Source organism: Aotus nancymaae, unplaced genomic scaffold (assembly GCF_030222135.1).
Source record: "Aotus nancymaae isolate 86718 unplaced genomic scaffold, 86718_ANA_hifiasm-v0.15.2.pri h1tg000138l, whole genome shotgun sequence".
Classification (NCBI taxonomy): domain Eukaryota; kingdom Metazoa; phylum Chordata; class Mammalia; order Primates; family Aotidae; genus Aotus; species Aotus nancymaae.
The window spans coordinates 2,296,712-2,315,391 of NW_026988553.1; the positions used below are offsets into that span (position 1 = coordinate 2,296,712).

General features: G+C 53.0%; 1 protein-coding gene across 2 annotated transcripts; it reads left to right on the forward strand.

Annotated features, from left to right (window-relative positions):
• Positions 1-523: 523 nt before the first annotated feature.
• On the forward strand, positions 524-9,484 carry DUSP9 (dual specificity phosphatase 9). Of its 2 annotated transcripts, none has more exons than XM_012437853.2 (4): positions 524-691; positions 5,966-6,373; positions 7,351-7,806; positions 8,214-9,484. In XM_012437853.2, exons 2-4 carry the CDS (start codon positions 6,001-6,003, stop codon positions 8,537-8,539), a joined length of 1,155 nt encoding a protein of 384 aa, XP_012293276.2. In that variant the 5' UTR covers positions 524-691; positions 5,966-6,000; the 3' UTR covers positions 8,540-9,484. The 2 variants fall into 2 exon arrangements, with proteins under 2 accessions (XP_012293276.2, XP_012293277.2); XM_012437854.3 differs by lacking the exon at positions 524-691 and adding an exon at positions 5,256-5,467.
• Positions 9,485-18,680: the final 9,196 nt, after the last annotated feature.

Sequence of the window (18,680 nt, forward strand, 5' to 3'; positions counted from 1 at the left end):
AATAAGAGGAGACACTGCAGGGGGACCCGGGGTGGGGGCGGAATTGGCAGCGCTGTCAGCCAGACTTTACACCTTCTCCACTGTGGGAGCAGGAGATGGCTCTGGGGACCTCAGTGGGCCCCTTGGCTAGGGTGCCAGTGCAGATTCTGTGGAGCAACCGTCCCCCTAGCCCAGGCCCAGTCTAGTTCAGGGCCCCCAACCCCACTCCGGCGCCCCAAGCTCCGAAGTCCCCACTCAGTAGCGCCATTGTGGACCGGGGAGCGCAGGGCGCGTCGTGCAGGACGGGCGGGCGGAGAGGGCAGAAGCTTGCAGGTGGGAGGAAGGCGGGCGGGGGCTTGGGAGGTGGAGGGAGACGCCGGGAAGGCCGCGGCCCCTCCCCGCTCCCTCCCTGCGCGCCGCCAGCTACATTGCCCCTCCTGGGCAGGGGGCGGAGAAGACGGCGACGGGAGGGGAGGAGGCGGCGGCAGAGGCGGAGGAGGCGGCGGCGGCGGCGGCGGCGGCGGCGGCGGCGGGGGCGGGATTTGGAGTTTCCCTCCGCAGCGGCGGCGGCTGCCCCTCAGCTCCTGGCAAGGCCGCCGCCCGGGGTTCCGGTGGCGTTAGGCGGCAGCAGTGGCGCTTCCCGCCGCCCGAGCTTCAGAAACTTCCCTGCCGCGACGCAGGGAACAGGCTCAGAGAACCGAGCGGAGCAGAGGTGAGTGGAGCACGCGACGTCCCGGGGACCCCCCACCCCACCCCCACCCCACCCGGCCTGGCTCACCCCCCCGACATGCACCCCCTCCTCCACCCTGAACCCCCAAAGTCCTGACAACACACTCCCCACGAAGCCGGCGCACGCGCCCCTAGGAGACCCATTGGGTGCTGCCGCCGCACACCCATGCACCCCGCCCGTGTCCGATGCCACTTAGACCGGCTGCACACTCTCGCGCACACAAACCACGCACCACAGAGCCGGGTCCCTGTAATGCGCACGCTAGCAGCCCCTGAGCCACTACTCACCACTGTCCCCAACTCATGCCAGCCCACCGAGACCCTGCCACGCCCCAGTACACACCCAGGCGCACACGCACGCTTCCAACACATCTCTGCGATACCTGCACTAACATAGCTCCCCCTACCATGCCCTTGCCACCTTGAACTCCCCATATCCCATGACAGACACCCCACCCAGGTTTCCAGCCCAGAGACACTGCAGTCCACCCACCCGGGAGCGAGGTCCCATCAGAAATCCACATCCCAGCGGCCGACACTCCCCACGTCCCAGGCACACACCTCCAGCATCTCCAGCGCGCACTCTCATCCGCCCCAGCACGCGCGCACACCTGCTGGATTCACGCTCTCCAGCACCCTCCCCCTCCCCCAGCACATCCCGAGTCCCTCCCTCCCGACACCTGGCACGCGGGCTCTAGAGGCTGCAGCATTTGGTGGCATCCCTGCCAGGCACCTCTGGCTCTCCTTCGGCAGCGGCTCATCAGCCTTGGGCCCCCCAGGTGCCTCCCCAAACAGACCTTGAGACTCCCCAGCGACTGGCTTGGCCTCTTCCCTAAGAGATAAAGAAGGCACTTGGGGTGCAAGGTAGGGTACTTAGATGTGGAGGCAAGGGGCCGGGGGGGAGGGGCGGGGAGGAGGCGGAGAGAGCCCGCCGCTGAAATGGAGGCGGCCCAGGTGGGACCAAAGGGGAGCGAGCTGCCCGATCAGCACGTAGTAGGTGGGTTCCATGCGGGCTGGCGTCCGCGCGCGCTGTCTGGGTGCCGGCCTGTGTGTATGTTACGGGGAGAGCTGTGTGTGCACGTGTGCTTGTGCGTGTCGGGGTGGGGGAGGAGTGTGTGATCGGCAGAAGGAAAAGCAGGAGCAGCTCCCTCAGGCAACAATTGGTTTCATTCATTCATGCCTTCTTTGTTAACGAGCATTTCTTCCGCGAGCGCCGGGCGCGTGCCAGGCCCTGCACTGGGGGCTGGGGCCAGCTTGGGGCCGGGCACACACACGTTCCTGCCTTGGAGGAACTCCCAGTCCCGCGAGGAGATCGACCAGGAAAAGCAGAAAGCCATCCCCAGCAGAAAGTGGATTTGATGGAAAAGACACTGGATTTGGCAGACACGCTGTCGCTGGGACTTGTGCTCTTGGCCATGTGACCCGGCCGCGACAGCCGAAATCCTGCCACTCGGCCCGGCGGGAACGGTGCATTTCGGGGTGGGAAGGCGGCGCGGCGCCGCTCTCGGGAGGCCCCCGGGACCAGAGGGCGCACGCGGCACGCGCGAGGCCTGCAGACGGCGGCTTCCCCGCGGCCTCCAGGGGGCGCTGGCCCTGCCGGGCGGAGGCCCGGGGCGCCCGGCGGGGGCGGGGGAGGCGGGCGCAGCGCCCACCCTGCGACGAGCAGCGAGCGCGCGGCCTGGCTCCGCCCGCCGGAGGGGGCCAGGAGAGGCCCGGGCGCGCGACGCGGCCTCCCCCAGCACAGCCCACCCGGGAGCGGCTGCGGGGCTCGGCGGCGCCCAGAGCTGGCGCTGCTGGGGGCCTGAGTGGGGGCAGTCAGGCGAGGGTCGCCGGTGAGAGAGGATTAGGAGGTTGGCTGCGCTCAGCCCTGCAGTGCGGAGGCGGCAACAGGTTCCCGTTTGTCCTGTTGCTGGCGCTGCGGGCGCTGTGGGCCCTGAACTCTGAGCTCTGACTTTGGAGATTGAGCCCCTCATGACCTCCTCATGAGCCCCTTATGGCCCACTCCCAAATACTTTCTCCCGGTGGGAGGGCTTGCCAGCACGGCTCTGCAGTTAGGTTCAGGGAGCCCCTCGCCAGGGTCGGGAGCCATGGACTCTTGGATCCTGGGCTTCCCCTCCCTTCACCATTTCGAAGGTTGCCTCTCTTCATCTTCATCCCAGCCCAGCTCCTCTCACCTCCAGGGAGCCCTCTCCAGAGCGGCCTAAGCACCTCGGGAGCTCCCTCTCCAGCCAGACTGAGCCCCCAGGCGGGGGGGCTGCTGTGCCACCCCCACTAGCCACAACCAGGCTGGTACATGGCAGAACCTCGGTGGTGCCTTCAACCCCTGCCCACTCTGAGCTCCCACCCACAGCTGCAGTGGGCCTGGAGGCAGCCCCCGGGCTGGGCACCAGTGTTCACCTCCACCACTGTGGGGCTAGGCTGAGATAGGAGGAGGTAGAAGACAGAAGACAAAGTTCCTGCCCCAGGAACACGCTGGGAAAGGGGGAAAGTGACCACACTGGGGCGCACAAAGGAGGGAGACCACTGGCTCCGAGTTGGGAAGGCTGTCTGGACGAGGGGGCCTGAAGAAAGAAGCAGAATCTCAGAACTGGGCAGGGGGCATAAGAGGGAGGCCTGGGCTGGGGCCCATGCCCACTGGGCAAGAGGAGAAGGAAGGGCACAGTCCAGCTGCCCAAAGCCCCTGGATGCAGGAATTAGGACTCATCTTAGAGACAGGGACATGGGTGTGTGGACAGACAGCAGCCCAGTGCCAGGGTCCTGGGAGTCCCGGGCTAGCAGCCCACTGCCCAGAAGGGAGGAGGGGAAACTGGAGGCCCCTTAGAGGTGATCTCCATCTGGCCGTGGGGAAGATCTAGGCCTCGAACGGCAGCCCTCACACTCACCCCCCACCACCACCAGCTTTCCATCACCTGCCCTCTTCCCTTAACCATGACCTCAGACATTTTCTCGTCTCACTCCATGGCTCCTGAGAGGAGTCTCTGGCCAGACCTGCGGACTGAGTGGCCGTAGTGATTCCCACTGTGGGACTCCATTTTCCACTCCTTAGAGAAATGTGCCGTGGTGCCCATCCTCATGTGCATAACTCTGATTTCTTTTACTTTAGCTCCTTAGATTCCCCAAAGTGGTCAAAGGGTTGGGATCTTTTCCTAGCTCTTGATATTGCCAGATCAATTTCCAAAAGGGCTATACAGTCTATAACCCTGCAACAGCTGAACAGCACGTTGATTTCACAGCAGTTTTGTCAGCACTGGGTGTTCTCAAACATGAGGACATTTCCAGCACAGAAGGTGGGAAGTGTTACCTTGTTGGTCATTGTTACTTGGTTTTTGGAGTTGGGTTCCTTCCACGCCTGAGGCTGAACCTTCCCCCAAATGTTTGTCAGGCCACCGCAGTCCGTCCTTCCTGCTGCGTGCGGTGTTTTCAGGGGTCTTAACCTTTCGTTGGGTACGAGCTTTATCTTATCTCTGGTACATTTTCCTTCAACACTGTTATTTGCTTTTGTTGGGCTTTAAGCAGAGAAGGGACTTTTAGCCAGACCAGTGTTGTGGACACCTCCCCCTGACCCTGGTCTCCTGTCTCAGCGCTCACCACACCTGAGATCTCGTGCAGTGCCCTGGCTGCCTATGGATCTGCCCTGCCTGTTGTGCCCATGTAGGAGAGGATGGAGGCCACCAACCTTGGTTGAGTGGATGGCATTCTGACATTGGGCAGGGCAGGGCAGGGTGGAGGGCAGGTCGCTATGGGCCCGGAGGCCGGGAGACTATTGTGCAAGACGTGACAGTGACCTGGCCTAGAGCTGATGAATTTGAGCCCTTGGCTAGGGCAGGGAACAGGGGAGAGGCGTGAATGTGAGAGATATTTAGCTGGAAACTGCTTCTCTTCACTTTGATCAGCCAAGGGGGGAGCCAGGGGTCACTCTTAGGATCAGTAATGCGGTAACAGCAGAGTACCTCAGTTCAGGGGTGGGAGCTCAGGGCTCCTGGGTGCTTTTGGCCAGTGCTGTGTGAGCGAAGCGGACTGGGTTGGGAGGTGCCCAGGAGCTGCCCCTGCCTGTCTAGCCCTGCAGCAGAGCTCTGGGCCAAAGCTGCAGAAAGTTTCTGGTCCTGCTTCTTCCTCCCCTGGGCGATTTCAGTGGCATCTCATGTTTGGCCAAGCTAGTAGCTATGAGCCCATTACAGAGATGGTACCACTGAGATCCAGGCAGGGGAGAAGATGGTCCAATATCACCGAGTGAGTTGGGTTGGAGGCAGCTTCTGCGGCAGGGGGGCTGGGCTCTTGTCCCCACCCCTCCTCCTGCCTCCGGAGGCCAGGCTGGCGCCGGCCAGGGGAGCCGCAGCTGGTCCCCTGCTGGGCCCCTGACCTGCCCTTGGCCTCTGCCCCGACCCCGTCCCGCCTCGGTGGAAGCCCCAGCTCAGCCGACTCGCAGGTCCCACCCGACTGCTTCCTTCGGCTAGCACCCGTTGGCTCACCGGCCCCCAGGCCCGCCCCCGCAGCCCCGCCCCGGCCCGCCCCTCGGAGTTGTAACTCCACGTCCCAAGGCTGTCTCCAAGGTGGAAGCTGGGTCCAGCTGCCAGGAAGCGGCCGCTGAGCGGGCGCGCGGGTCTCGGCTTCCACGTGCGAGCCTGCACCGCCGCCCCGCCTTCTCCTCGCGGCAAGGCCTAGGGACTCCCTGCCCCGTGACGGCGCCCCGCGTTCCGCGTGGCAGTGGCCGTGGCCAGAACGTCCACGCGCGGTCGCTTACCGGCGGATCGCGCTCCAGGTCTCTCTCCTTTTGTTCTCTCCTGAGGGTGGGGGGAGATGGTGCACCGGGGGCAGGTCACCTCTGAGAGGACTCGCTGAGGCCCAGCACCTCTGCTCCGCCTCTGTTCCCCTGGCCCACCTGGCCGTGGGGGAGATCTGGGTCTTGAACGGCACCCCTCACACTCACACCCCCCGCCACCAAAGTCGGAAGCTGGAGCATGGGGAGCGATCGCGGGAAGGCCGAGAGAGAGGAGCAGAAAGGGGGTATGGAGGGAGACAGCTGCGGCCTCGGGGTACCCCAAGACGAGCCTCGAAGGGGCGGTTAGACGCTCAACCCTTTTCTGGAGGACCTTTCCCCGTGCTGAGCGGCCGCCTCGGGGGTTTTCTTGGGGCATCTTGTTGGGAATCGTCACGGTGGGGGGCTCTGGGCTCCCGCCTTCAGGACGCCGGGCCGGCTTCCTGTCTGAGCCCCCTCGGCCCGCCGGGAGCTCACACTGCGCCTTCCCTCTCTCCGCAGTGCCCGCGGCCCGACGTGTCAGAAGCCGAGCGCCAATGGAGGGCCTGGGGCGCTCGTGCCTGTGGCTGCGCCGGGAGCTGTCGCCCCCGCGGCCGCAGCTGCTGCTCCTGGACTGCCGCAGCCGCGAGCTGTACGAATCCGCGCGCATCGGTGGGGCGCTGAGCGTGGCCCTCCCCGCGCTGCTGCTGCGCCGCCTGCGGAGGGGCAGCCTGTCGGTGCGCGCGCTCCTGCCGGGACCGCCGCTCCAGCCGCCCCCGCCTGCCCCCGTACTCCTGTACGACCAGGGTGGCGGCCGGCGCCGCCGCGGGGAGGCCGAGGCGGAAACGGAGGAGTGGGAAGCCGAGTCAGTGCTGGGTACCCTGCTGCAGAAGCTGCGGGAGGAAGGCTACCTGGCCTACTACCTCCAGGGTAGGTGCCGCGGGGCCCTCCTTCCCAGGGGGTTCGGGATTCCTTTGACCTTAGGCCAGCCCTACCTCTTGTTTTCCAAAGAGGGTCGAGGCCCCCCTCCCCTGATGACCTGCGAGGCTGCTCTGAGAGGAGAGGAGCCCCGAGTATGACCTCCGGCAGGTTCTTCACTCTCCTAAGCCCCAGTCTCTGAGTCTGGAAAATAGGGAATTGGCCTGACCTGAGCCAGTTCCCAGGATGCTCAAAAGGGAAATACAAAGTGCGGGCTCTCCCCGGTCTCCGCGATGAGCAAGGGAGGCAGGGGTCGGACAGCAGCAGGGCGGCGGTGGGGGGCTGGGGGGAATCAAGGAAGGGGAGGCCCAGGGCAGAGACAGGGTTCTCATGAATCCAGAGCCAGCCGTCGCCAAGAAAGGTCCACTGGACTGTATTAGGGACATATAAAGTGTCAGCTTTCCAGCCCAGGAAAAGAGTAGTATCTGTAAACAGAGGTGCTGAGTTCTTGGGACTTTACAGCCATTCTCGTGGAATGATACATTCTCCCCCAAGCTCCCCACATCTTGGGGTCCCGCTTCATCTCTGAGGGTGCTCAGAAGACGTCCAAGCAGAGAACTGACATCTGGGCTCTTGCTTGTCTTTAACTGATGGCCACAGTCCTTCCTGAGGCTGGCAGTACACACCTGCCTCAGCTTGACCCTGGGGGTGTAAGATCCTCTTGGGTGGCTCAGCGTGAGCCCAGCTTCTTGCAGCCCCAGCAGCTGCAGTGGGCACTTGCTGTCCAGAGCAGTGGCCAGGAGTGCTCAGTGAGGGTGGCTAGGGGCCCACGTGGGCACCAGGACACACCAAGCTGCTGGCTTTTGTGTTCCCTTTGGGAACATTTGCAAACCCCCTGTGTTGTCTAGGGTCAGCTCCCCAGCCCCAGACAGAGGCACTCGGCTGCCCAGGAGGCCAGGTCAGCAGGCCCCATGCCCTCTCCCCGACAGGTGGCTTCAGCAGATTCCAGGCCGAGTGCCCTCACTTGTGTGAGACCAGCCTGAGTGGCCGTGCCAGCTCCAGCTTGGCCCCGCTGCCCAGTCCAGCACCCGTGGTGGGGTTGGGCAGCCTGTGCCTGGGCTCCGACTGCTCTGATGCAGAATCCGAGGCTGACCGCGACTCCATGAGCTGCGGCCTGGATTCGGAGGGTGTCACACCCCCCCCAGTGGGGCTGCGGGCATCCTTTCCTGTCCAGATCCTGCCCAACCTCTACCTGGGCAGCGCCCGGGATTCAGCCAACTTGGAGAGCCTGGCCAAACTGGGAATTCGCTACATCCTCAATGTCACCCCCAACCTCCCAAACTTCTTCGAGAAGAATGGTGACTTTCACTACAAGCAGATCCCCATCTCCGACCACTGGAGCCAGAACCTGTCGCGGTTCTTTCCGGAGGCCATTGCATTCATCGGTGAGTCTACCCCGCTCACCTTCCCACCTCTCCGCCCCCACCTCTCCACCCCCACCTCTCTGCTCCCACCTCTCCGCCCCCCACTTCTCCCCCCACCTCTCCGCCCCCCCACCTCTCCGCCCCCCCACCTCTCCCCCCCACTTCTCCCCCCACCTCTCCGCCCCCCCACCTCTCCACCTCTCCGCCCCCAGGCCGTCTCCTGGCCTCCCCCTCGTGAGCATTCCTCCCAAGTGCAGCTGCCATTCCCAGAGCCCAAAGCAAGGGTGGCACTTCCAGGGAAGTGAAACCTGCAGGCCATGGCCATCTGACTCCAGGGCAGGGCGGGGGCTTCGAGGGCCCTTCGGAAGGCTTCGGCCTCACACACACCTGCCTTTGGGGTCTCCCCGGCCCTGTCCTGCTCCACCTAGATGAAGCCTTGTCTCAGAACTGCGGGGTGCTCGTCCACTGCCTAGCGGGGGTCAGCCGCTCTGTCACCGTCACTGTGGCCTACCTCATGCAGAAGCTCCACCTCTCTCTCAACGATGCCTATGACCTGGTCAAGAGGAAGAAGTCTAACATCTCCCCCAACTTCAACTTCATGGGGCAGTTGCTGGACTTCGAGCGCACCCTGCGGCTGGAGGAGCGCCGCTCACAGGAGCGTGCCACTGGGGAGCAGGCGTCGGCAGCCTCTGACCCGCCCTCCTTCTTCACCACCCCCACCAGCGATGGCGCCTTCGAGCTGGCCCCCACCTAGGGCACCGTAGCAGGCAGGCTGGCCCCCGCCCCACCTCCACCCGTGGGTGTCCCTGCTCACCCGTGGGGCAAGGGAGGGGAGGGTGGGAAGGCTCGGCCTGAGCAGGGGGCTGGGGGGAGAGCGCAATACCTCATGCGGGCTGGCGTCCTAATCAACGTGCCTACGGCAGGACCATGCTTTGAGCCTGCCTCTTCTGCGACTGTTACTCTTTTCTTTGCGGGATGGGAGTGGGGGTTCCTCTCCAGGTGACTGTCCAGGCGCTGGCCCCAGCCCTGGGTGCTCAGACAGCTCGGCTGGGCCTTGTGCCCCCCTGTGCTTCCCTCTTCTGGAAGGGGGTGTGCCACCTCGTTCCCACAGGGACTGCCTCCCAGTCCCTTCCCTGTCCTCAAATGGCCACTTGGGGGGAGGAGTTTGCCATCACTGGTGTTGTCACCTCCCTGCTTCTCCACCAAGGGCTGGGGCTCTCAGGGGATACAGACCCACACGTGCAGCAGCCGCCTGCATCCATGGCCTGGGAGCCACTGGGCAGCTTCCCGGCCACACATCTGGTGTGCTGTTTTTTTTCCCTCTTCCCCCAGATGTGTTGATGGGATCACTGGTGCTCTTTGTGAGTGAGGGTGGTCAAACTGCCGCCGGAGCAGACGGGGTCTCAGAGCGGGAGCTGGGAAGGGGGAGGGGAAGAAGAAGGCCTCACTTTTGCTGCTGCTTTGTGGGGCGGGGAAGGGCCTAAGTCATTCACTGATGTCCACACGCCTGCGGGTGGCGGGTATGCGTGTGCGCACGCGTCGGCACTCACACGCACACTAGTCCACGGATGCGCCCAAGCCCGCAGGACCATCTCACCCTGGAGCCTGGAGAGGAGCTATGCTTCTTCATTTTTGTAATCCACCTCGTAGTTGCTTTCTTTAATTGTTCCTTCTGAATAAACAGTTTATTTAAGATACTACCTCCTGAGCGCCTTGAAGGGTTTAGGGAAAGGTGGGGAAGGAGGCCCTCTTGGTCTCTCTGGACTGCCCATGGTAGAAAGGGACTCCGAAGATTTGAGTCGCTCGTTCATGCTCCTCCATTTGAACCCCTAGTCTGTGCCACACAGTGTCCTGGGGACTAGGTTGCAGTAGTGAGGGCTGCCTGCTCAGAGCAGGTTTTCCAGAGGGGGAAGAAATGATAAATGCAACAGTCACAGCACTGCAGGGACGACATCAGTGCCCAGTGCCGTGGACAAAGCGGATGAGCGGAGACCCAGCACTCACAGCTGATCCCTGAGACACCAGCCAAGTCAGTCCCAAGCCCTACCTAGAGCCCCCCAAGGGCCGCCCCAGCAGGTGGCATCCTCAGGGTGACAGGGAGGGGCGTGGCAGACTGGCACATGTCAGTGTCGTGGTTCTCTGACTATGGAATTTGGGCTGCAAAGGCCCAGGCTGGGGACTAGAAGAGCCCCACGAAGACCAACGGGCCACCTAAAGGGACAGAGGTGACCTGCACCTCTCCTCAACTTGGGACACTGGCAACACCTTCTCCACACCGTAGCTGGCGGGGTCTCTAAAGCTGTGACTCTCCACCATGGAGATGCAGCAGAGGGGAAGGGCAGCTGGAGGGCGGTGGGAGCAAGTGCATCCTGAGAAAGCAGTGGAGGTTTTGGGAGCAACGTGGCCCAGAACCCGCAGGATGTTGGGGCAATCTAAAGGCAGGTCCATAAATGGCTGAACTGGTAGGAAGGAAGAGAAAGGTGATGAGGTGAGAAATGATGCGAATCGAGCCGCCCTGGGGCTAGACCAGGAGCCAGGACCCTCCAGGGAAACGCAGCCACCAACTCCTTGATTTCAGTCCAGTGAAATCTATTTTGGATGGCTGATCTCCTGAAATGGAAGATGTGAAATCTGTGTTATTGTAAGCCACTAACTCTGTGGTAATTTATCACAGCAGCCACAAAAAACTACTACAACAGGTGACCTAGGGAAATGTATCCCAGAGAAAGAAGGTGTGTGTTGATCTTGACCTTGGATCTGAGGAGAAGTGAAATAAAATGAAAATGTCCCCCTCCCCTAAGAGCTTAGAGCCACAAGCTGAACTGCTCTGTTAGAGCGGTCTAGGCACAGAGTGGTAGATATTTCAAAACCTCTCACGGAGGGACTTAGAAACAGTGGTCTGGCCAGGCACAGAGGCTCACGCCTGTAATCCCAATATGCTGGGAGGCCGAAGCACGTGGATCACCTGAGGTCAGGAGCTCAAGACCAGCCTGGACAACATGGGTAAACCCTTTCTCTACTAAAAATACAAAAAAAAAAAAAATATATGAGTTGGGCATTATGGCATGTGCCTGTAATCCAAGCTACTTGGGAGGCTGAGGCATGAAAATCACTTGAATCCGGGAGGCAGAGGTTGCAGTGAGCTGGGATCCCTCCACTGCACTTCAGCCTGGGTGACAGAGTAAGACTCTATCTCAAAAAAAAAAAAAAAAGAAAAGAAACAGTGATCTGGTTGCTGGAGAAGCTGGATTTGTCTTGAAGCTGCATTTGAGTATCTTACATACAGATTTAACTTAGATTGTGACAGCCCAATAAACATAGCAAAGTTTAAAACATTAATAAAATACATTTTTAAGTTTTTATTTTAGAAACAAGGTCTCAATATAAAGCTTAAATAGGCTGGGTGCGGTGCCTCAGCCTTCCAAAGTGCTGAGATTACAGGAATGAGCCACCGCACCGGGCCTATTTAAGTCCTAAATGAAGTGGTCCAGAGGTCACATTGCTCCAGAGTGACCAGCATAAACAAGTACAAATCCTCTGTGGAGGGAGGGATGCTCTTTAAACACAGGCCTCAAAGCCCTTCTATAGAAAATTCCAAAATATGTAATTTTTTAAAATCCCAAAATGTACAAGGAAACAAGCCACCATGAGTTATAGAAACATTCAATATGTGAATTCGAGTGTCAGTCCTGCAAAGATAGCAGCCTTTGAAATTATATGACAAAGAATATAAGTATAATTAATATGTTTAAAGAAATAAAAGGAAGCATTGAAACTGTAAAAAAAAAAAAGGGAGAGAGAGAATATAAAATGACTAGGCACGCTTGAAAGAAAACCAAAAAGAGTTCCTAGAAATTCAAAACATGATAATTGAAATTGGACCTTTAAAGTTTAAACAGCATATTAAACATAGCTGAAGAAAGAAATAATGAACTGGAAGATGAATTTAAGGAAATTACCCAGAATGCAGCACAGAGAGACAATAAGATAGGTCACACATATATATAGTTGAATTTCTAGAAGAGAAAGGAGAATAGGGAATATAAAATATTTTAAGAAACAATGTCTGAGAATGTTCCAAAACCGATGAAAGACACTGTGGAAGAGATTGCTAAGTGTCCCCCAGTATCCATTCTCAGCTTCTCCTTTTTAGAAATAAAATGTCCAAAGGTTAATAGCGCATATGGCTTGACAGGTAGAAACTTTATTTCCCATCCTCCCTTGCGGCTAATTGTGGCCATGTTCTTGCATATTGTCTCCTATTTCTCTTAGAGCCCTTAGCATTTTAATCATATATATTTTAAACTTCTGGTCTGAGGATGGCTACAAGAGGCTGAGTTGGGTATTCCCTCCCCCTCCCCCTCCCCCTCTCCCTCCCCATCCTCTTCCCCTTCCCTTCCCTTCCCTTAGGTCAGTTAGGCTCTGGCAAAACCTTAATAGGTTGGGCCTGGGGGCCTGGTAAGGGTTACTCTTGAGGGCAGGCCTAGTTAAGAACAGAATACTCTGGGCATATTTCAAAATGGCCACCTTCCCCTCCCCCTGCCAGAAGCATGATGAGATTTTTCTCACCGTGAGAACCTGGTTGAGCTCTTGAAGGTAAAACTTACAACAGTACAGGAGCCCCGCTAAGACTGCCCCCACCCCGGAATTTTAACTCTCAGACTTGTCCACACTGAGTCTCCAGCAATTCAGCAATTGCAGTTCAGGTGTTGCTATGCCAGTACTGCTAAGTCGTGATTCTCTGTGCCCACCTGGCTCCCCAGTTAGCCCGGTGACTTCAATTCTCTGATAAATCCACTTTTACTTGTTCTTAGAACAGACTGATGACTTCTGGCCTCCTGACACACGGGACCAGAAACAGAAACTCTCCTGGGTCAGTTTCTATTGGGTGATTTTTCTTCTCATGATGGCTCACATTTTTATGCCTCTTCTGCCTCAGTCAGAAAGCCGGGACATAGGGCTCGCCTAGTGTGTTTTCTTTCTCTCGGGAACCACAGTCCTTCACTGGTTGCCGTCCCCCACCTGAAAACCATGGATTTCATATATCTTGCCCACTTTCTAGCTGTTTATGGTGAGACAGTAATTCTGAACCCTGTTATTCCCTCACATTAAGCATTAAGCAAAATAAGTAGATTAAATTATCCAGTTAGACAGGATTTAAAAAAATCCGGCTATAAGCTGTTTACAAGAGATGCATCTAAAGGAAAGGACCAGAAAGGGCTGGAAGGGCAGTACTGCTTAATGCTTTTTGGATCTATTTTTAACATATTATGTTTCTGTTTCTTTATTTCCCTTATTTGACTTTTTTTTTGATTAGTGGATATTTTCCTTCATCATTTGCTATTTTCCTCTACTAGTTTGGAAGTAGTATATCCTATTTATATTCTAGTTACTCTAAAAAATTTAACATGCATATCTGTCTTAACAAAATGTAAAGTCACTCAATATCAATATGGTCATGAGGGAATAACAGGGTTCAGAATTAGTGTCTCACCATAAACAGCTACAAACTGGGCCAAATATATGAAATCCATGGTTTTCAGATGGGGGACAGCAACCAGTGAAGGACTGTGGTTCTCTCGGGAGAGACAGAACTAGCTGGCCCAGCATGTAAGGAGCCCGGAAGTCATCAGTCTGTCCTAATAACAAATAAAAGCAGAACAGACTTAAAATTGAACACATATTTTGATATGTGTAATTAGAGGCTCTGAAGAGAAGAAAGAGAAAGGGGCAGAATAAATATTTGAAGAAATAATGGCTAAACACTTCCAATGTTTAGTGAAAAGCATTCATCAGATCCAAGAAATTCTATTAACCTCAAGTAACATAAACACAAAGAGAGCCACACATAGACACTTCATGGTTAAATGATTGAAAGCCAAAGACAGACAATTTTGCCAGTATTATTGCAGGAGAAAAAATAACCCATATAGAAAGGGAACACAACAAATTAACATCTGATTTCTCATCAGAAACAATGGAGGCCAGAATGGAGTGGAATGACAAAGTAAAAGTGTTGAAAGAAAAAAATACTATCAACCAAAAAAAATTTGTTTTGAGACAGAGTCTCAGTCTATCACCCAGGCTGGAGTGCAGTGGTGTGATCTCAGCTCATCGCCATCTCAACCTCCTGGGCTCAGATGATCTGCCTGCCTCGGCCTCCAAAAGTGCTGAGATTACAGGTGTGAACCACTGCACCCAGCCTCAAATTTTATATCTAGCAAAACTATGCTTTAAAAATTGAAGGTTTAGCCAGGTGAGGTGGCTCACGCCTGTAATCTCAACACTTTGGGAGGCCAAGGTGGGCGGATCACGTGAGGTCAGGAGTTAGAGACCAGCCTGGCCAATATGATGAAATCCCGTCTCTACTAAAAATACAGTAATTAGCCAGGCGTGGTGGTGCCTGGCTAATTACTGTATTACACCTCTAATCCCAGCTACTTGGGAGGCTGAGGCATGAGAATCGCTTGAACCTAGGAGGCAGAAGTTGCAGTGAGGTGAGCTGAGATCACACCACTGCACTCCAGTCTGGGTGACAGAGCAATACTCTGTCTCAAAAAAAAAAAAAAATTGAAGGTTTAAAAAAAGACATTCCCAGATAAACAAAGGCTGATGTTATTCATTGCTAGTATGCCTCCTTACAAGAAATACTCAAGGAAGTCCTTCGGGCTGAAAGGAAATGACACCAGTTAGTACCTGGAATTCCAAGTAAGAAATAGAGAGCAGAAAAAATAGTTAATAAGTGAGCTAATAGAAAAGCCTCTCAACATATTTTTATTCATTTCTTCTCTTAACTTCTTGTTAAAGCATAAGATTGCATTAAAAAAATAGGTATAACAGGCCGAGCTCGGTGGCTCACGCCTGTAATCCCAGTGCTCTGGGGGGTCAAGGTGGGCGGATCACCTGAAGTCGGGAGTTCGAGACCAGCTTGAACAACATGGAGAAACCCCGTCTCTACTAAAAATACAAAATTAGCCACGTGTGGTGGTGCATGCCTGTAATCCCAGCTACTCAGGAGGTTGAGGCAGGAAAATCGCTTGAACCCAGGAGGCAGAATTGTGGTGAGCCGAGATCACGCCATTGCACTCAAGCCTGGGCAACAAGAGCAAAGCTCCATCTCAAAAGAAAAAAAAAAATAGGTATAAAACCGTATTTCAGGGTTTATAACCTATACAGATGTAATATACATGACATTATTAGCACAAAAGAAGAGGGAAAGAATGTAGCCATACTGGGGTAAAGTCTCCATATTTCACCAAAATTGAGTATTCATCTGAGATGGATTGTGATTAGTTAAGACTCGTAATGTAAAAATAACTCAAACTATGTAATTAAAAATCAACAGAGGAAAATTGGCCAGGCACAGTGGCTCACGCTTATAATTCCAGCACTTTGGGAGGCCGAGGCAAGTGGATCACTTGAGGTCAGGAATTCCAGACCAGCCTGGCCAACATGGTAAAACCCCATCTCTACTAAAACTACAAAAATCTGGCCGGGCATGGTGGCTCACACCTGTAATCCCAGCACTTTGGGAGGCCGAGACGGGCAGATTACCTGAGGTCAGGGGCTCGAGACCAGGCGGGCAGATTACCTGTGGTTAGGGTCTACTAAAAATACAAAAATTAGCCAGGTGTGGTGGTGGGTGCCTGTAATCTTAGCTACTCGGGAGGCTGAGGCAGAGGTTATGGTGAGCTGAGACCATGCCATTTCACTGCAGCCTGGGTGACAGAGTGAGACTCTGTCTCAAAAAAAAAAAAAATCAACAGAGGAAATACAATGGAAAACTAAAACAATATTTAACGCAAGAGAAGGCAGTCAAGAAACAAGAGGAAAACCAAAAAGACCTGAGACATACAAGAAACATTAAATGTGAATGATCTAAACACCCCAGTCAACAATCAGATTCAAAAAAGCGAGATTCAACTAATTATATATTGTTTACAAGAGACAAAATCATAGATTCAAAGATCCAAATTGATTGAAAGTAAAAAGACAAAAGAAGATATACCATGGAAACAGTAACCATAAGGAGTGGCTATATTAATATCAGATAAAATAAACTTTAAGACAAAAATATTATTAAAGAAAAAAGGGACATTTCAAAATGATAAATGGGTTGACTCATCAAGAAGATAAAACAATTTTAAACATATATGCATCTAACAACACAGCCCCAAAATACATGAAACAAAAACTGATAGAATTGACAGGAAGAAAAGAAAATGAAAATATAGCAGATGGACATTTCAATGCCCTATTTTTCATAGCTGATAGAACTAGACAGAAGATGAGCAAGGATACAGAAAATCTGGACAACACTATCAACAAATTTGACCTAGCTGATACCTATAGAATACACCATTCAATAACTGACAAGTATACATTCATTTCAAGTACATATGGAACATTCTCCAGGATAGACCATACCTAGGTCATAAAACAAGTCTCAATATATTTAAAGGAATTTAAATAATATATGTTCTCTGACCACAACAGAATTAAATTATAAATCCAAAAAGATAGAAACCCAGGGAATCCAAAATACTTGGAAATTATACAACACTCTTCTAAATAACTCATAAGTCAAAGAAAAAATAAGGGAAATTAGAAAAGACTGAAGAGAATTATAATGAAAACATAACATATCAAAATTTATATACCTTTGTCTACCAGATGAGGAAAAAAAGAAAGAAACAAAATTTATGGAATGCAGCTAAATCACTACTTAGAAGGAAACTTACAGCTTTAAATGCCTATACCAGCAGAAAAAGAAAAATCCCAAATTAATGACCTACATATCTACCTTGACAAACTAGAAAAAGAAGCGCATACTAAATCCAAAGCAAGCAGAAGGAAGGAACAAAGATTAGCACGGAAACTAATGGACCTGAAAACAGGAAAACAATAAAAATCAATGAAAACCAGAATCAGCACTTTGAAAAATCAGGAAAATTGATCTTGTCTAGAGTGACCAAAAAGAAAAGAGAATCAAATTACCAGGATCAAGAAGAGAAAAGGAGAGCATTACTAGTGACCTACAGAAATTAAAAGGATTATAAGAGAATGCTTGACCACTTTATGCCAAAAAAATTGGACAACTCAAATGAAATGGACAAATTCCTAGAAAGATACATGACCAAAACTGACTTTAAAATAAATCAAAAATCTGAATAGACGTACGCCAAGCAAATAAATTGAATCAGTGAATGAAAATACTCCCACAAAGAAAATCCAAGCCCGGATGGCTTCACTGGTGAATTCTATCAAGTACCTAAAGAAGGATTAACACCAATCCAAGATAGAGGAGAGGAGTAGTCATTCTATCAGCCCACGGAAAAAAAACACATACCAATATCCCTCATGAACATAGATGCAAAAATCTTTAACACAATATTTAAAAACTAAATCCAGCAGCATATAAGGATTATACACCATCATCAACTGGGATTTATACCAAGAATACGAGCTTGATCTAACATCTGAAAAGCAGTGTAATACACCACATCAACAGAAAAAAGGCAAAAACCACATGATAATCTCAATAGGTGCATAAAAAGATTTGACAGAATCTAACATCCATTCATGATTTAAAAACAAACAAACAGTCCTTTTGCGGGTGGTGGTGAGCGTGGAGAGGTCACCATGAAGGCCTCGGGGACACTGTGAGAGTACAAGGTGATGAGTCGCTGCCTGGCCACCCCAAATGCTACACGCTGCCCCTCTACAGCATGCAAATCTTTGCACCTAATCACGTCATCACCAAGTCCCACTCCTGGTACTCTGTATTTCAGTTAAAGAAGATGAAGAAGTCTTCAGGGGAGATTGTTTGCTGTGGGCAGGTGTTTGAGAAGTGTCCCCTGCGGGTGAAGAACTTCGGCAACTGGGTGCGCTATGACTCCGGGAGAAGCACCCACGACACGTACGGGGAATACCGGGACCTGACCATCGCAGGCACTGTCACCCAGGCCCACTCCATCCGCATCATGAAGGTGGAGGAGATCGCAGCCATTAAGTGTCACTGGCCATCAAGCAGTTACACCACAGTCCTGCGCCATCGGCACAAGGCACGCTTTACCACCAAAAGGCCCGCCCGGGGGCGGCCCAGATAAATTCATGGAAAGCTCCGGTTAAAAAAATACTTTTCTACAAACTAGGAACAGAATGAAAGTTACTTAATGATGAAAGACGAAATGTTTTCACTCTAAGATTAGGAACAAGGAAAGGATTCTTTTACCACTTGTATTTAGTATAGTACTGGAGGTTTTTCTAGTGCAATAAGCGAGACAGGGAACAAGGAAATCATAAGCATCCCGAATGGAAAGGAATAAGTAAAATTCTCTTTACTTGCAGATGACACGTGCTGTATGTAGAAAATCACAAAGAATCCACACAAATGAAATCTATTTGAGCTAATAAAAAAAAGTTCAACACCAGCGTGGGCAACATACTGAGACCCCATCTCTAAAAACAAAATAAAATAAATTAGAACCAAGCATGGTGGCATGCTCCTGTAGTCCCAGCTACTCAGGAGGCTAAGAGGGGAGGATTTGCTTGAGCCCAGGAGTTCAAGGCTGCTATGAGCTGTGGTAGTACCACTGCACTCCAGCCTCTAGCCTAGATGACACAGCAAGACCTCGGTCCCTACTCCCAAAAAAAAAGAGAGAGAGACTGCAAAACAGAACTACTAAAAGCTTTAGCAAGGTCACATAATACAAGATCAATATACCAAAAAAATGGTTATTGTATATACTTTTAATAAGCAATTCAAAAATGAAATTATGAAAACAACTCTGTTCATAAGAGCATAAAAAGAATAAAATTTACAAATAAATTTAACGAAAGAAGCATGAGATGTATACACTGAAAACCGTAAGACGTTGTTGAAAAAATTAAAG